This window comes from Haliotis rubra, unplaced genomic scaffold, assembly GCF_003918875.1.
Source record: "Haliotis rubra isolate DU_JTF1 unplaced genomic scaffold, ASM391887v1 Scf551, whole genome shotgun sequence".
Taxonomy (NCBI): domain Eukaryota; kingdom Metazoa; phylum Mollusca; class Gastropoda; order Lepetellida; family Haliotidae; genus Haliotis; species Haliotis rubra.
Genome location: NW_025767248.1, coordinates 663,294 through 683,153, shown reverse-complemented (window position 1 = coordinate 683,153; position 19,860 = coordinate 663,294). Strand labels below are relative to the sequence as shown.

The window sequence follows — 19,860 nt, the reverse complement described above, 5'->3', positions numbered from 1 at the left end:
AATGATGACAAATAACATGTGTACGTTTATACCACCTAACACGGGTTACAACAAGGGGGTATTAATTGATGTATTGCATGCAATTTTAATTGCATGTGAAAACCTATGGGCCGACACTATTTTGAGAATACGGACAGAACTTCATTGTTGCATAAGAAATACATATAAGCATTTGCTGTGTGCTAAAACTGTATGTACCTATTTACCTAAGTTAATTTTCAGAGTCTTCTAGCAATGGCAAAGTGGGGTTGTTTAGTTTACGGATTCAAATAGATCAAATGTCATTTTTTAATATTATACGTCATATTTTTACATGGCGTGAATAAATATCGAGGTAAAAAAAACACATAAATGGGATCAATTATGATCAGTCATTATACCATCCAGGCATTAGAAAACCTGCAAAAGCCCACACTGCTTTGATACTTTAATACAATCAGACAAGAACTACCGGGGAAATTTTCAAATAACGGCATCAAATGGGCATCCACCCTTCCTAATGTCGCACTGTTTAGGTTGAAGAAATTTACCGTAACCGAGATGAGCGAGACTGATCATAGTTTTCACTATCACTAGCGGCTGGCTTGAACAAATAAGGCCCAGCTACACCAGGCAATAACGACAAAATCGTCTATGAAAACAAGTTGTAACTCGGAAGGGGAGCAGGACAAAAGCCACCCGGACAAAAACCACCCGGACAAATGCCACCCAGTTATTTTACCATTACAGAGAGGACAATTACCACCCATATTGATTTTAATGTTGATTTTGATGTAACATTATGTAGACTTTGATGAATAATTTGGTTTCTTAAAAAAATATATTCACTTTGATAAAAAAGTTGATTTTCATGTAAAGTTTTGATTTCATAGTAATGTTGACTTTTTAAAAATGTTATTGTGTTGGTGGTTTTTATTTTTATTTAGGTGGCATTTGTCCTAGGTGGCATTTGTCCGGGTGGCTTTTGTCCTAGGCCCACTCGGAGGCTAGGCAAAGCAGGTGACAAAATTAAATGACAGCAGATTGTGAGAACATATAGCTTCCATTTTTCACAACAATTGTCACGATTTCTGTTCCTGCTGAGCTGTAGGCTCGCTCGATATCTCGTGATGTCATTATCACGATAATGCACCGAGGAGATCATCAAAGGAGTGGATTGCTTAAAGGTCACATGCAACCAAAAAATCAAACATAATTAAAACACAGTTATTTATGACATATAACATACATTGCTGATTATGAAAAAAGCTATAAACAAAATTAAATCGTACAACCGCAAATCAAAATTGCAATATTTTGTACTTGGGTTTACTTCCCTAGAAACGAAGCAGCCGGGATACCGAACCCAGTCAGAGCGGGTGGGTGTGCACTCAAGTGTAACGGATGGTTCATTTGTCGATGCCCTCACGGCTCATTGTTTGAGTATATATAGAGATGTTAGGTTTTGTAAATACGGTGTCGTACCGGGAAGGCTAAAATTTATTTTTCAGATGTCCCGGGAAGGCTAAAATGTATATTTCGGATTTCCCAGGAGAGCTAATTAGGGGAGCACCGCCAAAGTTAAGGATACGGTGCCGGGAAGCATAATCCATGCCGGGAGTAGATACATTTCTTTTCAAAACATTGTTATAATTAGAGTATTTATCAGAACAGAATAGAACATAGACTTTATTAAGACTTGAACCAGTCTTCTATTCGATTAAGTTTTAAAGATAAACAATGGACATATTATTTCTTCCCTAGGTACATTATGGTATCTTCCAACTTCAATATGTAGCAGGCATCTTTATCTTCTTCGCTTGTTTAGACCTGTATTTAAGTGGCGTTTTTATTTCAGATGTATTTAATTCGAAAAACATTGCTATAATATTTAAGTTGAAAACTGACACCGAACTATCATACACATATTCGTGATGGCAGGTGCGCAGGTTAGAGTTCACTTAATCCTGAAGGGCCTTGTGAACAACATCATCGGGGACATCGCCTACACAGACCACGTGTCTGAACTTCTCAAATTGTCTTAAGCTCGACGTAGATTGACAGAAATGTGATTTACTATGGATAATGACAATTAAATGTCGAATTCAAGAAAATGTATACTGAAAATGAAAACGTATAGCTGTATTAATATTTTAACATGTGCCCAAATTAAAGAACGTCCACGTTAATCTTGATTTCTTTGTAATTTGTCAGAGCCTCCGAGTGAGGCGCCCTGTGTTCATTTAACCATAACATTGCATTGCAACTACCGCGAAGGCTACGCTCATTGAACCGAGAAGCGTCACGATTTTAGCCTTCCCGGCAATGAACCGTAAATACATGCTTATTTTCTTGTGTATAACAATTTGCAATCAACAGACATCATAACATGTCATGTGTACAAGTATCACACCTGCCTGTCTGTGTAATTACAGAATGTGACAGAACAAACTCGGGCCATAAATCAATGCGTTTTGTTTATGGTGTATAACCTGATAGGTGTTAAGTTCAAATTGCAAGTGGTCAGTGATCGAAGTTGTGTATTGAAAATTGTCATTAGCAGACAGGCAGGCAGACACATAGGTGTCAATAAAACAGACACTGAGTTTTGTCTGTGACAACGACATATCTGTGTTACAGTTAGATATTCTGTCAATTGCTTTTAATGACATTGCTTTTAAGCATCGAACTGAGAAAGTGACTCTGTAAGAAGAACATGTGGTGAAATAGACAAATGAAATTATATAAACAGTTAAATCGGTAATCTACTGGTATAACATATAAAAAGCTCGCGCCTGTGAAATATCAACAAAACATTAAAAAAAATAGCTCACACCAAAGCCTTCACCGAGTATTCACCGGACAACCCGCTGCGCGAACCTATTTCACTGCGCATGTGCTATGAGCTATTTTTACTGTCCAATCCACAGGTGTCTTTTAATACAGCCAAAACCTGCTTTCTTATCATTCGGCGTCGACATGCCCTTTTGTATTCTTAACTTCGTACTGTAAATATATATTATATATCCTATATTCTTTTAGTTTTTTATTTTATATGATATAGTCTCTCATAAGTCTGTAAAGATTGGCTCAACGTTTTATTATTCCCTTCTATGTACATATGTATGATGTTGAGGTGAGACTCAAATAAATTATCTGTCAGTCTGTCTATGAGCGCAGCCCAGCTGTTGAAACCACTTTTCCCCCAAGCGCTGGGGGAAAATTAGTGAATCGTTTGAACTCCGATTTCGCGCGTTTTTTTTCAATGCGTTATTTTTCAACTTTATAAGTTGAATTTGCATTTTTGATGATTTGTTTCGGTAAGTCCCTACCGAAAGATATCAGAATCTGCAAAGTTGTGTTTTACGTTGCATGTGACCTTTAACATAATGTTACGAATACTTCTAACCTTTTCTTAAAAATATTCGTTATTTTTGTTACAATCTATTTGAGATTTGATTTCGTTGTGTACTGGTCCGTGGTTGTGGTCTCCAGGAATTTTAGACATTATGTTGTTTTATGTTGAGACTGTTGCTCTGCAGTCTTTCTGACTGCATCTCCATGAGATCCAATCTCTCCTTCTCTCTTGTTCAGACTGACTGACTGAGTTTGGTTTTACGCCGCTTTAGCAATATTCCAGCAACATCACGGCGGGGGACACCAGAAATGGGCTTCACACATTGTACCCCTGTGGGGATTCGAACCCGGGTCTTCGGCGTGACGAGCCAACGCTTTAACCACTAGGCTACCCCACCGCCCTCTTGTTCAGAATGAACATATACCGGTAACCGTTTACACATAGATATCTTCAACCACGAAAAGTAGGAAGAAACTTCTAGTCTAACTGTGCATTTACCATAACTGAATTTGTGGAAATAATGGTGAAAACTGTCATTTCCAAAATTCTTATAGCAAGTTTCTGCAAGAAACTGAATAACTCACAACTTATGAATTGAGTGAACTAATTTATAAATCAAAGTGACTGTGTGAACTCACTAACATGGATTCAATCTCATACTGGTAGTCTGGTATACATGTCTTATTTCTGTCCTTGAGTGAACACGTTTTTTTCATCTTGTAGAATCCCTTAAAACAACACCGTTGTCAAAACATCAAACATCAAACGATTTTTACCTTGACCCAAATGTCTAACCTACCCTTTATCTCGATAATGATACAAGAATGAATATGGGAACCCTTCTCTATGCATCGACAAGAATACCTATCAAACAAGTTGCTATTGGCGTGGCGTCGTGTTCTCATTGCAGGTTTAACATTTTCAAACGTATATAATTGTCACCACAGCGACAAACCTATTTTACAGTTTAGTAGAAAACTTAACAGAAGCATCCAACCTGACCTTAAAATGAGCGGTGTGATAATTCAAGACATAGATAATCACAAGCATCTAGACTTGACCCTTCAAAATAACTGTAACTGGGATATTAACATAAAGTCTATCGGCTGGCTTATTATGAAATTAATGTCTTGTCTAAACTGGAATCTTTCAAATGTATACTTGTCTCTGGAATCATCTGTGAGCTTGTGGGCTGATTTCTCTTGATCTACGTACTTCTTGTAAATGATCAAATTAATCTAGATACACTTATGATTCAGTAAAAAGGGAATTCATTTGAGTATTTGCTTCAATCCGCACATGTTTGGACAACACAACCAATTTTCTATTGACAAGTTCATGAGATTTTCGTGAATACGCCAGTTGCATAACACCATTATTGAGCACAAACTCAAATGGCCTCTCCCTTGTGACAGGTGTTAATTGGAGAATGTATTCTACTACGGTTAGTTCCCATGAAGCAGAATTGTAAAAACATAGGGTGACTACCTCCAAGACCTGGTGATCTCGAACAAAGGCCAGTTAATGTTTTAACAGGCACAAGGTTGATACGAAAAGTTGAAGGGGTAAAGAAATGAAATAGGCCTAAACTGATATTTGACATTTTCATGACATAATATATTTGGTGTTGCCACAATTAATCATCACAAGATGAAACATATCATGTGAAATATATCTCAACTATCATTTGGAGGGCCTTTTCAACGATCTTCTTAAATCTGCCATGCCAACACCCCAAGTAATAATAAGATACATAATTTTCAAATCATGTATGACCTATTTCAACTTATTACTGATTTAAGGTCACCCAAAACTCTAGCTCTTTGTTAGATATTAGTAGATTAGTACATTAATCAATAACTTTGGCGAGACGTAGAACATATCATCCCCGTAGACGTTGAGTGAACACATGAATCAGTATCATTATAATCTCAGTGAGCTAAACTCAGTAAATTCGATCATATTTCAAAACAAGTTCAGAATTTTATAGCACCCAGTGTCTTAATCCCGTATAACAACACCGACGCAACATGAACGAGATTATACTGTAAGAACAAAATCCTACTTCACGGGAATACCCCATTACGCCATGGCACGGGTTCACTTTTATGGCATGTAATACACTCAGTCAGTATATCTGGTACACTGTTATATAGTCCGTATAGCGTAGGTGTATGGAATTTGTATTCATACGAACATTGAGAGGGGGGGGGGGGGAATTAAACATATTTGCGCTTTTGAGGATAACAACTAAAACATACACTTGAAACTGACTTTTGAAAATGCTCGCCATACTAGCGGTAAATAGAACAGTCAATATCAATTTTTGACACATAGAACAAGAAGAATGCAGATGAGTGAAGTTAAACTAATATATAGAATTGGTTACTAGTAGGTCGCATTGGACGGCGAATAGTAAACACTTACTCTAAACATAATCCCAACTTTAAAAAATGTATCACTTCACGCGTATCAAGCACAAAGGTATAATATGAAAATATGGCTTATTCCTACAGTTTTCATGAATAAATATGTCACATGCAAAATACATTATGTATATCAATAATAAGAACTCTAACAGATCAAAAGATTCGTGAAATAGTTCAGTCTATACACTCATGGGCCGGGGATCCTTGGGAAAAAGGAGAAATTGAAAGAAGTAGCGGTAAAATCCTTCCTAAATTTCAAAAAATTTCCAAGCCTTGGAAACATCATATTTCCAATTTTGGAAATTTTTGGAAATATGATATTTCCAAATTGGAATTTTTTGGAAATCACCATTTTTTTTCTTGTGATGTAGATTTAAAACCAGCTTGTAACCCTAACATTATGTCACTATTTAAGACAATACAAATATAGAGGTGGCTATCCATGCTTGACCGTGATTCTTGGGGGATCCCCACCTCTCAATACATATCCGAGTACATCTTGAACGACCAGTACGACATCGTCGTAGTGTGACCTCCTCAAATCGGGACTAACAAACCAAGTAGGTATACTGCCTTTGAGCAGGACTCATCTGGATATTGGCGCTATATAAATCTCTATATATTATTATTATTATTATTTGTATAGCCGGTAGGTCTAATTTCATGTGGTATATTTATGCTTACTTGGGTGTCCCACTTCTTGTGCATTATTTCTTTGATGTAACATCTAATTGTAGGTTTATGATTAGGGTAGGGGATGAAAAGTAATTTCTCGAGTGTTGCAGCAGCCATTGTGTTCCTGATAGCAATAATTCCAACATGGCTGGGCAATCATCAAATGACCATACTGGACAGTAGCAAGATCAGTTTATAATTCAATAATTTTAGTTTAAAGTGGACGTTTATATGACATGTTGTAATAGTCCCAAAGCATGAAAGAGATTGTCATGAACTGTTTGTGTTTAGACTGGTTATTGACATAGCCCTGTCTTACTAACACTTAAGTAAGAGTCATTAAATACTGGCTTAAAATAAACAGGATGCCTGACCATAGATATGCCAAAAAATGTTACAGAATGTCACTTCTCTATGATACTAACGGAAAAGTAAACTGGGTTACCAAGGTAAGAAACATTTTATGCTCTAACGGATTTATGCATGTATGGGTAAATCAAGGGGTGCAAAACATAAACTTATTTCTCCAGGAATTCAAACAAAGAATGAAAGATGTATTCATATCAGCGTGGTTTAATTCAATAAATAGTACATCTCAACTACATAGATACAAATTGTTTAAGTATAAATTTGAAACTGAAGAGTATATCAATTCAATTCAAATAAATAAATTCAGGAGTATTTTGGCAAACTTTCGTTGCGGTACACTCCCACTAGAAATAGAAATTGGTAGGATGAACGGTATAGAGCGAAAAAACAAACTGTGTAAATTATGTAAATCGGGAGATATAGAGGATGAATACCATTTTCTTTTGGGTTGCCGATCACTTTCACACATTAGAAAACAATATATCGATGTCGGGACGATTTCTATAGATCAGTTTATTTACCTAATGTCAAATAAAAATGAAAGCATTATTAGAAATGTAGTAGTATATATAATGATAGTCCTGGATCAAGTCCAACAAAAGCCTCTGCAAAGCCTTATTTCACAAATAAAGCTTTTGTAAGGCCCTTAGATCTCGCCACCATTGTATCTACTACTTTTGAGCCCCCATTAATTTCCCGCCCACACGTGGCACTATAGAAAGATAAAAGTAGTAAAATGTCCCCGGCAGCCACAATTCCCCTAGGGAGAAATAGAAAGATGATGTTGCGCTTCTCCCAAAGGGAATTGCGTCGGCTGCCTTTCTCTGCAATCTTCTCCCGGACATTGCCCGTGTAGACTATCTCGATGGCCATCTCAGCAAAACAAACCTCCAACCACTGGAAGGCCTACCTACATTTGTGGACGATATATACGTATTTGGCTATCTTCGGCGAAAAGACTGTGTCTATAGAAAAGGAGCTGTGTATTGCACCATCGGAGAAAAAGGATCAGCATCCGTTGTAGTTTCCAATATAGCGAGTGCAGTACACGAATCTTTCGAGCAAGAGGAAGGCTACGTGCAAACCAAAATCGTACATATGCTACAATATACCATAGATGCCCCCTCTGCAATACGGGGCACTGTACGAAGAATAGAGAAAGAAACCAATTCTGTGGCAAAGACACAATGGGAATCTCTATACGTAGACGACCCGATATTCGGAATATTCGTGGCAAAAGTAGATGTCTCGGAAATACCTATGGAACAAATACAAGCCAATATTTCCAAATTCGAACGATTTCTATTGGCACGTGGCTATGGACTGTATTCTATCGACTATACGAGGGATTTCTCCGGCACCCTAGATAGAAAGTGTCTCGTGGAATACCTGCAAAGGATACATGGCTTTCGAAAACAAAGGGATCTTGCAACTGCCATGGACTGCGAGGGACCCACCATCCTGGACAATACAAGAAGTGTAGGCAACCACGTCTGTACTTGGGTTGGAACCTGGAATGGCTATACCATGCGAACAAAAATCTACAACAAAGTAGTTTCCAATTTCGAAGCGGGAGAAGTACGAGAACACATCTGTCGCACCTTCTGGATATCCAGACGGGTCTCTTCTTGTTCCTCCTCGACGTTTTCTATTTCCTCCCGGAGTTCTTTCTCGTCATCCTTGTCCAGCATCGACAAGATGTCGGCCAACAAATTCGTAGTTTGCTCCACACGAGCCGGCAACGTATTCGAGAAAGAAATCCGGGAGGAAATAGAAAACGTCGAGGAGGAACAAGAAGAGACCCGTCTGGATATCCAGAAGGTGCGACAGATGCTAGAAACAGCCCAAAGGTGGACCTACCTTTCGCTAGCCGCTGTTTTTCTCTGGAAGGTCATCCCCAAGACCTGGAAGCACAGCACACCACCACCGCCGGTCCACAAGCAGGCCCACGAGACGACAACAGCAACACCAAAACATAGGGACCCCTTCCACATGGATTAGAAAAAAAATATTGTGCCCAATTCGAAGTATATACTGTACTGTGTATACATCTCGAGCATGCATATTGTATACAGAAGAGGAAATCCACCCTGCTTCCCATTCAAGGAGTTCCAAAATGCCCTAGCAAACAAACCCAGTGTGGAATACAATTCCTTGCAAGATCTGGAACACATTGCCGAGAAAATAGAAACTCCTGCCATACTTGGACATATTTCTCCAGAAATGGCCAAGGAGTGGAAGAACTGGTCTCTCGCTTGTTTGTATCCAGTAGCCTATCGTGGGAAGATTTTGTTCTGCATTTCTACTGGCCATGTTGTCTTGTAGGCCTTGCAATTTCTAGCGTGCAGAGTCTATCGTTCTTTTTTTGTGGGGTTCTTTTTAGTTTGCCGATGGAGCAGAGAATTGGAGTTTCGCTGTTTCGAAGAGCATCGTGTCCTCCGAGCCGTTCGATTTCTTTTTCTAGATAGAATCCACACACGGGTACATGTACGACTGTTGTCTCCACTCCATCTGCAGTCAGAACCAGCCACAGTATGGTTCTCTGGTTTCCGCGATAGGTTGTAGAAACAAATTTCCAACAAATGTATTCGCCACGAAGCGTATCGAATATACATGTTGTTTCGTTGGCTTTGGTTGGATTCGTTTCTTCTATTGCCTTTTGGTGTAGTCTTTCGAGATCTTGCACTGCAGATTCCGTAGCAAGTGCTCGGCGAACAGATTCTTCCATAGCATCTGGCAACAATACGACAGACACTGGATTCCAATAGATCGGAGCACCATTTTCTGTTTCGAAACTCCTGCTAGGCTCTACGCAGAAAGAAATTGTTCCATTGGGAGTCCAATACGTAGTTCGTCCCCACCTATCGTGATTTCTCGTCCGCAAACTTGTTGAATGCGGAGAGAATTCGTTCTAGACCTTTGTTTGCCCAAACTGCTATTGGTTCACTTTCGTTTTGCACAACTACTCTATAGGAAGTCTTGCTGGAGTCCCATTTGGATTTCTGTATACGCCATCCGAGAATGGAATAGTTTTTTTCCCCCGAAAGGCAAGACAGGCGGATTGTGCTGGGAAGGGAGAGACCATTTTCGGCCATTTCCTGTGCTTTTTTCGAAATCTCTGCATAGCGTTTTTTGGCAGCCACGATCTCTTCAAGGCGATGGACTTCCTCTGTTCGTTTTTCTTCATTCTGTTTGTATTCCTCTTGCATCGACTCTAGACGATTCCATGCATCTCTACGCCATTCTTCTGCATTGGCAGCATGCAAAATCTCTTCCAATCGTTTTTCGCGATCTCTCGTCGACCCGCACAGAATAGTGCAACCTACTACGATTTACGGTACCTCCTCTATCTCGTATTTCGAAGTTTCTATGCCGATGGCGTTTTTGGTCTTTTTTTCGCGCCATTCGAAAGCAACACGTTTGTTTGGGGGAAGCATCGTATCTGGATTTGGACCTTGGGGATGTAGCTGTGTTGGCCTACGGCTTCGAGATAGTATAGTTCTCGTATGGGGAGCTTTTGTGTAGCATCGTAGTGGGCCTATTTCCACTCCTGTAGCTGTGGCAGCCAAAATGTCTACTCGGAATAGAGGACACGCTCGAATCCGAAATGGGCTGTAGCCCATTCTACAGCGGGTCCCATCTAGCATCGCCTTTCCATGTTGGCTTTGGTTGGTTGTACTTGGATTCCGGATACTCTTCCCTCGCGCCGCGTGTGTGCATACCAGCCCACGAAGATGGTCCCCTGGGGTCTGTCTGTAAGCACCATGCAACGGTCTAGACATTTCGATAGATTCTCCCACTGTTTTGCTGGTGGTTGTACTACTTAATAGGTTTTCCCCAAGAACAACTCTAGTGCTTCGTCCACCAAATCGCTGGCCATTAAGGTGTTGGTTCTATGCGCGCACAAAGAGACCTCTATGCGCGAGTACAACCTCTAGCCTGGACATCTGGATGGAGAAAGGTTTTCTGCAGGTGTTCGTTGGAACAATCCGCATAGTCGGCCAAATGGCTACCGATGTGTTCTCGTACTTCTCCCGCTCAAATTGGAAACTACTTTGTTGTAGATTTTTGTTCGCATGGTATAGCCATTCCAGGTTCCAACCCAAGTACAGACGTGGTTGCCTACACTTTGTATTGTCCAGGATGGTGGGTCCCTCGCAGTCCATGGCAGTTGCAAGATCCCTTTGTTTTCGAAAAGCCATGTATCCTTTGCAGGTATTCCACGAGACACTTTCTATCTAGGGTGCCGGAGAAATCCCTTGTATAGTCGATAGAATACAGTCCATAGCCACGTGCCAATAGAAATTGTTCGAATTTGGAAATATTGGCTTGTATTTGTTCCATAGGTATTTCCGAGACATCTACTTTTGCCACGAATATTCCGAATATCGGGTCGTCTACGTATAGAGATTCCCATTGTGTCTTTGCCACAGAATTGGTTTCTTTCTCTGTTCTTCGTACAGTGCTCCGTATTGCAGAGGGGGCATCTATGGTATATTGTAGCGTATGTACGATTTTGGTTTGCACGTAGCCTTCCTCTTGCTTGAAAGATTCGCGTACTGCACTCGCTATATTGGAAACTACAACGGATGCTGATCCTTTTTCTCCGATTGTGCAATACACAGCTCCTTTTCTATAGACACAGTCTTTTCGCCAAAGATAGCCAAATACGTATATATCGTCCACAAATGTAGGTAGGCCTTCCAGTGGTTGGAGGTTTGTTTTGCCGAGATGGCCATCGAGATAGTCTACACGGGCAATGTTCGGGAGAAGATTGCTTCCCACGGTATTTTCCAGTAGGAGGTGGTATGCCACTACTTTTTCGACTCGCAAGCCCATATTTTCGAAAGTTGCTTCGGTTGCCATATTTCTGGAAATGCAATAGGTTGCTGTATACATGCTTGGGCACCAAATGTCTAAATGGAAAATCTCGAAATGTTGGGCTTTTTTGGTTCCATTGCATTGGGGTTGCCGAAACTCATGGTACCCTACAGATTTTAAGGCTCCTATAACATTAAACTGTTTCCTCGAGGTCAACACAACATGTCACATGATCAGGAAAGTGCTAGTTCACTATCTCACAATAGACCCGTTAAACCGAGATTATTCAGCTCAGTCCCCGGTAGCCCAATCGGTTGAGTGGTACGGCCCATTATGTATAGTTTGCGCGAGCTATACATGTGGGTTCGTATCCCGCCGTTGACTCAGTGGATTCCTTGCAACTTTGTGTGATGTGAGGTGTTTCGGTAAGGTATCCCGGAGTGGGGCACTCTCATGGCAAGAGAAAGGCAGCCGACGCAATTCCCTTTGGGAGAAGCGCAACATCATCTTTCTATTTCTCCCTTGGGGAATTGTGGCTGCCGGGGACATTTTACTACTTTTATCTTTCTATAGTGCCACGTGTGGGCGGGGAAATTAATGGGGGCTCAAAAGTAGTAGATACAATGGTGGCGAGATCTAAGGGCCTGACAAAAGCTTTATTTGTGAAATAAGGCTTTGCAGAGGCTTTTGTTGGACTTGATCCAGGACTATCATTATATATACTACTAATGTATCAATGTATTTACATCATGCAATGAATTTGAGAACTTCTATATTATTCCCACAGATATGAATTATTGTACCAATATGTTACTTCACATATGAATATGCATATTTTACATGCGCATTAGGCTAATATATTGTACATGCATTCTATGTTGTAATGGGCCGTTGGCCTGAATATCAACTGAAATCAATAAAGTGACTGGACATAGCCCTGTCAATTCTGAAGCGAAACATGGATCTGTCTTCTGGTCAGATTCAGGCACCTAATCTCATTCTCAGTGATGTTACAATTGAAACATCGGACGAGAAGCTGATAGGTTGACTTGTGCTTCAATGAGGGCAGGGCGAGTCTCAGTGACAGGCTCATAGGTTGACTTGTGCTTCAATGAGGGCAGAACGAGTCTCAATGACAGGCTGATAGGTTGACTTGCGCTTCAATGAGGGCAGGACGAGAATCAGTGACAGGCTGATAGGTTGACTTGTGCTTCAATGAGGACAGGACGAGTCTCATTGACAGGCTGATAGGTTGACTTGTGCTTCAATGAGGGCAGAACGAGACTCAGTGACAGGCTGATAGGTTGACTTGTTGACCTTTGGGCTGTTTCTAGCATCTGTCGCACCTTCTGGATATCCAGACGGCTCTCTTCTTGTTCCTCCTCGACGTTTTCTATTTCCTCCCGGAGTTCTTTCTCGTCGTCCTTGTCCAGCATCGACAAGATGTCGGCCAACAAATTCGTGGTTTGCTCCACACGAGCCGGCAACGTATTCGAGAAAGAAATCCGGGAGGAAATAGAAAACGTCGAGGAGGAACAAGAAGAGACCCGTCTGGATATCCAGAAGGTGCGACAGATGCTAGAAACAGCCCAAAGGTGGACCTACCTTTCGCTAGCCGCTGTTTTTCTCTGGAAGGTCATCCCCAAGACCTGGAAGCACAGCACACCACCACCGCCGGTCCACAAGCAGGCCCATGAGACGACAACAGCAACACCAAAACATAGGGACCCCTTCCACATGGATTAGAAAAAAAATATTGTGCCCAATTCGAAGTATATACTGTACTGTGTATACATCTCGAGCATGCATATTGTATACAGAAGAGGAAATCCACCCTGCTTCCCATTCGAGGAGTTCCGAAATGCCCTAGCAAACAAACCCAGTGTGGAATACAATTCCTTGCAAGATCTGGAACACATTGCCGAGAAAATAGAAACTCCTGCCATACTTGGACATATTTCTCCAGAAACGGCCAAGGAGTGGAAGAACTGGTTTCTCGCTTGTTTGTATCCAGTAGCCTATCGTGGGAAGATTTTGTTCTGCATTTCTACTGGCCATGTTGTCTTGTAGGCCTTGCAATTTCTAGCGTGCAGAGTCTATCGTTCTTTTTTTGTGGGGTTCTTTTAGTTTGCCGATGGAGCAGAGAATTGGAGTTTCGCTGTTTCGAAGAGCATCGTGTCCTCCGAGCTGTTCGATTTCTTTTTCTAGATAGAATCCACACACGGGTACATGTACGTCTGTTGTCTCCACTCCATCTGCAGTCAGAACCAGCCACAGTATGATTCTCTGGTTTCCGCGATAGGTTGTAGAAACAAATTTCCAACAAATGTATTCGCCACGAAGCGTATCGAATATACATGTTGTTTCGTTGGCTTTGGTTGGATTCGTTTCTTCTATTGCCTTTTGGTGTAGTCTTTCGAGATCTTGCACTGCAGATTCCGTAGCAAGTGCTCGGCGAACAGATTCTTCCATAGCATCTGGCAACGATATGACAGACACTGGATTCCAATAGATCGGAGCACCATTTTCTGTTTCGAAACTCCTGCTAGGCTCTACGCAGAAAGAAATTGTTCCATTGGGAGTCCAATACGTAGTTCGTCCCCACCTATCGCATTTCTCGTCCGCAAACTTGTTGAATGCGGAGAGAATTCGTTCTAGACCTTTGTTTGCCCAAACTGCTATTGGTTCACTTTCGTTTTGCACAACTACTCTATAGGAAGTTTTGCTGGAGTCCCATTTGGATTTCTGTATACGCCATCCGAGAATGGAATTTTTTTTTTTCCCCCGAAAGGCAAGACAGGCGGATTGTGCTGGGAAGGGAGAGACCATTTTCGGCCATTTCCTGTGCTTTTTTCGAAATCTCTGCATAGCGTTTTTTGGCAGCCACGATCTCTTCAAGGCGATGGACTTCCTCTGTTCGTTTTTCTTCATTCTGTTTGTATTCCTCTTGCATCGACTCTAGACGATTCCATGCATCTCTACGCCATTCTTCTGCATTGGCAGCATGCAAAATCTCTTCCAATCGTTTTTCGCGATCTCTCGTCGACCCGCACAGTATAGTGCAACCTACTACGATTTACGGTACCTCCTCTATCTCGTATTTCGAAGTTTCTATGCCGATGGCGTTTTTGGTCTTTTTGTCGCGCCATTCCAAAGCAACACGTTTGTTTGGGGGTAGCATCGTATCTGGATTTGGACCTTGGGGATGTAGCTGTGTTGGCCTACGGCTTCGAGATAGTATAGTTCTCGTATGGGGAGCTTTTGTGTAGCATCGTAGTGGGCCTATTTCCACTCCTGTAGCTGTGGCAGCCAAAATGTCTACTCGGAATAGAGGACACGCTCGGAATCCGAAATGGGCTGTAGCCCATTCTACAGCGTGGTCCCATCTAGCATCGTCTTCCACGTTGGCTTTGGTTGGTTGTACTTGGATTTCGGATACTCTTCCCGTGCCCGTGTGTGCATACCAGCCCACGAAGATGGTCCCCTGGGGTCTGTCTGCAAGCACCATGCAACGGCCTAGACATTTCAATACATTCTCCCACTGTTTTGCTGGTGGTTGTACTACGAATAGGTTTTCCCCCAAGAACAACTCTAGTGCTTCGTCCACCAAATCGTTGGCCATTGCGGTGTTGGTTCTATGCTCGTACAAAGAGACCTCTATGCGAGTACAACCTCTAGCCTGGACATCTGGATGGAGAAAGGTTTTCTGCAGGTGTTCGTTGGAACAATCCGCATAGTCGGCCAAATGGCTACCGATGTGTTCTCGTACTTCTCCCGCTTCGAAATTGGAAACTACTTTGTTGTAGATTTTTGTTCGCATGGTATAGCCATTCCAGGTTCCAACCCAAGTACAGACGTGGTTGCCTACACTTCTTGTATTGTCCAGGATGGTGGGTCCCTCGCAGTCCATGGCAGTTGCAAGATCCCTTTGTTTTCGAAAGCCATGTATCCTTTGCAGGTATTCCACGAGACACTTTCTATCTAGGGTGCCGGAGAAATCCCTTGTATAGTCGATAGAATACAGTCCATAGCCACGTGCCAATAGAAATCGTTCGAATTTGGAAATATTGGCTTGTATTTGTTCCATAGGTATTTCCGAGACATCTACTTTTGCCACGAATATTCCGAATATCGGGTCGTAAACGTGTAGAGATTCCCATTGTGTCTTTGCCACAGAATTGGTTTCTTTCTCTATTCTTCGTACAGTGCTCCGTATTGCAGAGGGGGCATCTATGGTATATTGTAGCGTATGTACGATTTTGGTTTGCACGTAGCCTTCCTCTTGCTTGAAAGATTCGCGTACTGCACTCGCTATATTGGAAACTACAACGGATGCTGATCCTTTTTCTCCGATGGTGCAATACACAGCTCCTTTTCTATAGACACAGTCTTTTCGCCGAAGATAGCCAAATACGTATATATCGTCCACAAATGTAGGTAGGCCTTCCAGTGGTTGGAGGTTTGTTTTGCCGAGATGGCCATCGAGATAGTCTACACAGGCAATGTCCGGGGGAAGATTGCTTCCCACGGTATTTTCCAGTAGGAGGTGGTATGCCACTACTTTTTCGACTCGCAAGCCCATATTTTCGAAAGTTGCTTCGGTTGCCATATTTCTGGAAATGCAATAGGTTGCTGTATACATGCTTGGGCACCAAATGTCTAAATGGAAAATCTCGAAATGTTGGGCTTTTTTGGTTCCATTGCATTGGGGTTGCCGAAACTCATGGTACCCTACAGATTTTAAGGCTCCTATAACATTAAACTGTTTCCTCGAGGTCAACACAACATGTCACATGATCAGGAAAGTGCTAGTTCACTATCTCACAATAGACCCGTTAAACCGAGATTATTCAGCTCAGTCCCCGGTAGCCCAATCGGTTGAGTGGTACGGCCCATTATGTATAGTTTGGCGCCGAGCTATACATGTGGGTTCGTGATCCCGCCGCTGACTCAGTGGATTCCTTGCAACTTTGTGTGATGTGAAGTGTTTCGGTAAGGTATCCCGGAGTGGGGCACTCTCATGGCAAGAGAAAGGCAGCCGACGCAATTCCCTTTGGGAGAAGCGCAACATCATCTTTCTATTTCTCCCTTGGGGAATTGTGGCTGCCGGGGACATTTTACTACTTTTATCTTTCTATAGTGCCACGTGTGGGCGGGAAATTAAATGGGGGCTCAAAAGTAGTAGATACAATGGTGGCGAGATCTAAGGGCCTGACAAAAGCTTTATTTGTGAAATAAGGCTTTGCAGAGGCTTTTGTTGGACTTGATCCAGGACTATCATTATATATACTACTAATGTATCAATGTATTTACATCATGCAATGAATTTGAGAACTTCTATATTATTCCCACAGATATGAATTATTGTATTATTATCAATATGTTACTTCAAATATGAATATGCATATTTTACGCATGCGCATTAGGTTAATATATTGTACATGCATTCTATGTTGTAATGGGCCGTTGGCCTGAATATCAACTGAAATCAATAAAGTGACTGGACATAGCCCTGCCAATTCTGAAGCGAAACATGGATCTGTCTTCTGGTCAGATTCAGGCACCTAATCTCATTCTCAGTGATGTCACAACTGAAACATCGGACGAGAAGCTGATAGGTTGACTTGTGCTTCAATGAGGGCAGGGCGAGTCTCAGTGATAGGCTGATAGGTTGACTTGTGCTTCAATGAGGGCAGGACGAGAATCAGTGACAGGCTGATAGGTTGACTTGTGCTTCAATGAGGGCAGAACGAGTCTCAATGACAGGCTGATAGGTTGACTTGCGCTTCAATGAGGACAGGACGAGAATCAGTGACAGGCTGATAGGTTGACTTGTGCTTCAATGAGGACAGGACGAGTCTCATTGACAGGCTGATAAGTTGACTTGTGCTTCAATGAGGGCAGAACGAGACTCAGTGACAGGCTGATAGGTTGACTTGTGCTTCAGTGAAGGCAGGACGAGTCTCAGTGACAAGCTGATAGGTTGACTTGTGCTTCAATGAGGACAGGACGAGTCTCAGTGACAGGCTGATAGGTTGACTTGTGCTTCAATGAGGGCAGGACGAGAATCAGTGACAGGCTGATAGGTTGACTTGTGCTTCAATGAGGGCAGGACGAGAATCAGTGACAGGCTGATAGGTTGACTTGTGCTTCAGTGAGGGCGGGACGAGTCTCAGTGACAGGCTGATAGGTTGACATGTGAATAAATGGGGGACACAGAGAAGCACACATCAATATTTGCGTGTGCTGCGAGCTGAAAATATCAAATACCATGAAATAAAACAGAATATGCACTTGTAAGTACGGGTCGAATAAAAGTAGCGTGGTTTCATAGATGATTTAACGGAAATATTTGTGCTTTGATGTGTAATTTTTCACGCACAACAGGTTCGCTGTTGAGTTGTATTGTGCAGTGTGGAAACTGAAACCGGTGAATCACACCGAAAGTACATCAATGATGACGCTGGCTACACCATGACACGGGAGGCCCCGGTGGAACTCAGTTGACTGGGTTCTGGTTCTAAACTTGTACATACAGTAGTTCTTGTCGTATACGTCTACTTGTGTTGACACTCACTGCTCATACAACACGAAAGGAAGGTCATGCGTCTGTCGTGTGTAAAGGTAGGCATGCGTACGTCGTGATTCGTTTGGTTATAAAACGTTTTAAAACATTAGCAACTAGGACTGCTCGGTATCACTGGTATGCAGTTGCCAATACACAGCCCTATTACCAACAGCCAATCAAGTATACAGCATTACGTGTGGTCTGTAATTTGATGAATGTTTCAGTGTAAATACATTTTTCTGTTTCAGATAACAAATGGCTCCCCTTATGTTCCTGGCCGTTGCGTGGATGTTTACTGGAACACGAGGTAAGTGAGAACCTGCTGCCTTTAGTGAATTGTGCAGTAAGCAATACAATACCTTCAACCGTGGGTTCGACAAGCTACTGTCCGGGTTATCTGGAACTGAGGACAATGGGTTAACAGTTCAATTGTATATGTGTACAAATTGTACAAATTCTACAAGTGAAGAGACCCAATTTATAATCATAACAAACAACTACATATATAAAATAGTGATGTAACCTGCTGTTGATCGTATCCTGGAGTACCGGGGTCACGAATGCATGCAAAGACAAGTCAAATACTTACCTAACCAAGGCATGGATATATAGGACAATGCATTACGTCCTTGGTCGGATTCAGGACTATGGCTAAGCTTTCAGACAGGGACGATATATTTGCTTGACATATCTATATCGAGGTGGGTTTATACAGGAGGATCACGTCTTCAGGTTTCAATGTGGAACCGATTCCCAATCATTTGGCAAAACACTCATGGGGCGATAACTGTACATAATAGCTGATATACCAGATCGGGTCAGTTGGGACAGGTGCACGTGTCATGTAGGGCAAGCAGTCTTTGGGTACCTGGGGAGTATTTGGAGGAGGCAAGTATCTGTAATATGTATCCAAACGAAATAGGTACTACTAAATGAACATATATTCTTCCAGCTATCGCCTGCTCTGACTATCAGCACTGTTTAGACTGTGACGAGAAGACTGGAGAATGTCTCAAGTGTAACGATGGCTACTGGGACAAACGGTGCAGTTTGAAGTGCAGCAGTGGTTGTCGAAATAATACATGTGAGATGACAACAGACGGGATCGAGGGGTGTACTGCTGGCTGTGTGGCAGGCTTCCAAGGCACAAGCTGCAGCGTACGGTGTGATCCTCCTGCTGGTAATTGTACACAATGTCCTGGTGGATGTGAAGAAGGATTCTGCCAGATGGACTCCTCCTGTGTGTCAGGATGTGTGGACTCCTACTACGGTTCTGACTGTCGACCGTGCTCCAGCAGGTGTCGGTCCTGCAACAGGATTACAGGAGCATGTGAGGAGTGTCACCATCCGTACGTTGGTGGAGGCTGTCAGTATTCCTGTACAAACTGTTCAGGTAGCTGTGCGAGTGAATGTGTCAAGGAGTGATCGTCTCGATATCCCCAAATGTTCTGTGTGTCAGTTGTCAACACATGTCCTCTGAATTGCACGGATGTAGAGATGGTCAGATATTGTACATCACCTTTCCGTAAGCATAGCAGCGGATGTACACGTGGCTGTGTGGATGGATGGTACGGATCCTGGTGTTCATCTCGATGTGAGGCTGGCTGTATCAACCAAAGGTGCGGCCTGACAGGTGCTTGCGTGCACGGATGTCAGGATGG

At 42.2% G+C, this 19,860-nt stretch overlaps 1 protein-coding gene across 1 annotated transcript; it reads left to right on the top strand.

The window, feature by feature from the left end:
* The first annotated feature begins 18,451 nt into the window (after positions 1 to 18,451).
* On the top strand, positions 18,452 to 19,624 carry LOC124253788 (cell death abnormality protein 1-like). The gene is made up of 2 exons (XM_046687636.1): positions 18,452 to 18,506; positions 19,152 to 19,624. Exons 1-2 carry the CDS (start codon positions 18,455 to 18,457, stop codon positions 19,622 to 19,624), a joined length of 525 nt encoding a protein of 174 aa, XP_046543592.1. The 5' UTR covers positions 18,452 to 18,454.
* The last annotated feature ends 236 nt before the right edge of the window (positions 19,625 to 19,860 follow it).

Excerpts from the sequence above, each read along its gene's own strand:
- LOC124253788 (XM_046687636.1), top strand. The coding sequence starts at position 18,455 with ATGGCTCCCCTTATGTTCCTGGCCGTTGCGTGGATGTTTACTGGAACA. Across the intron at positions 18,507-19,151 it reads GATGTTTACTGGAACACGAG|CTATCGCCTGCTCTGACTAT; the intron begins GTAAGTGAGAAC and ends ATATTCTTCCAG.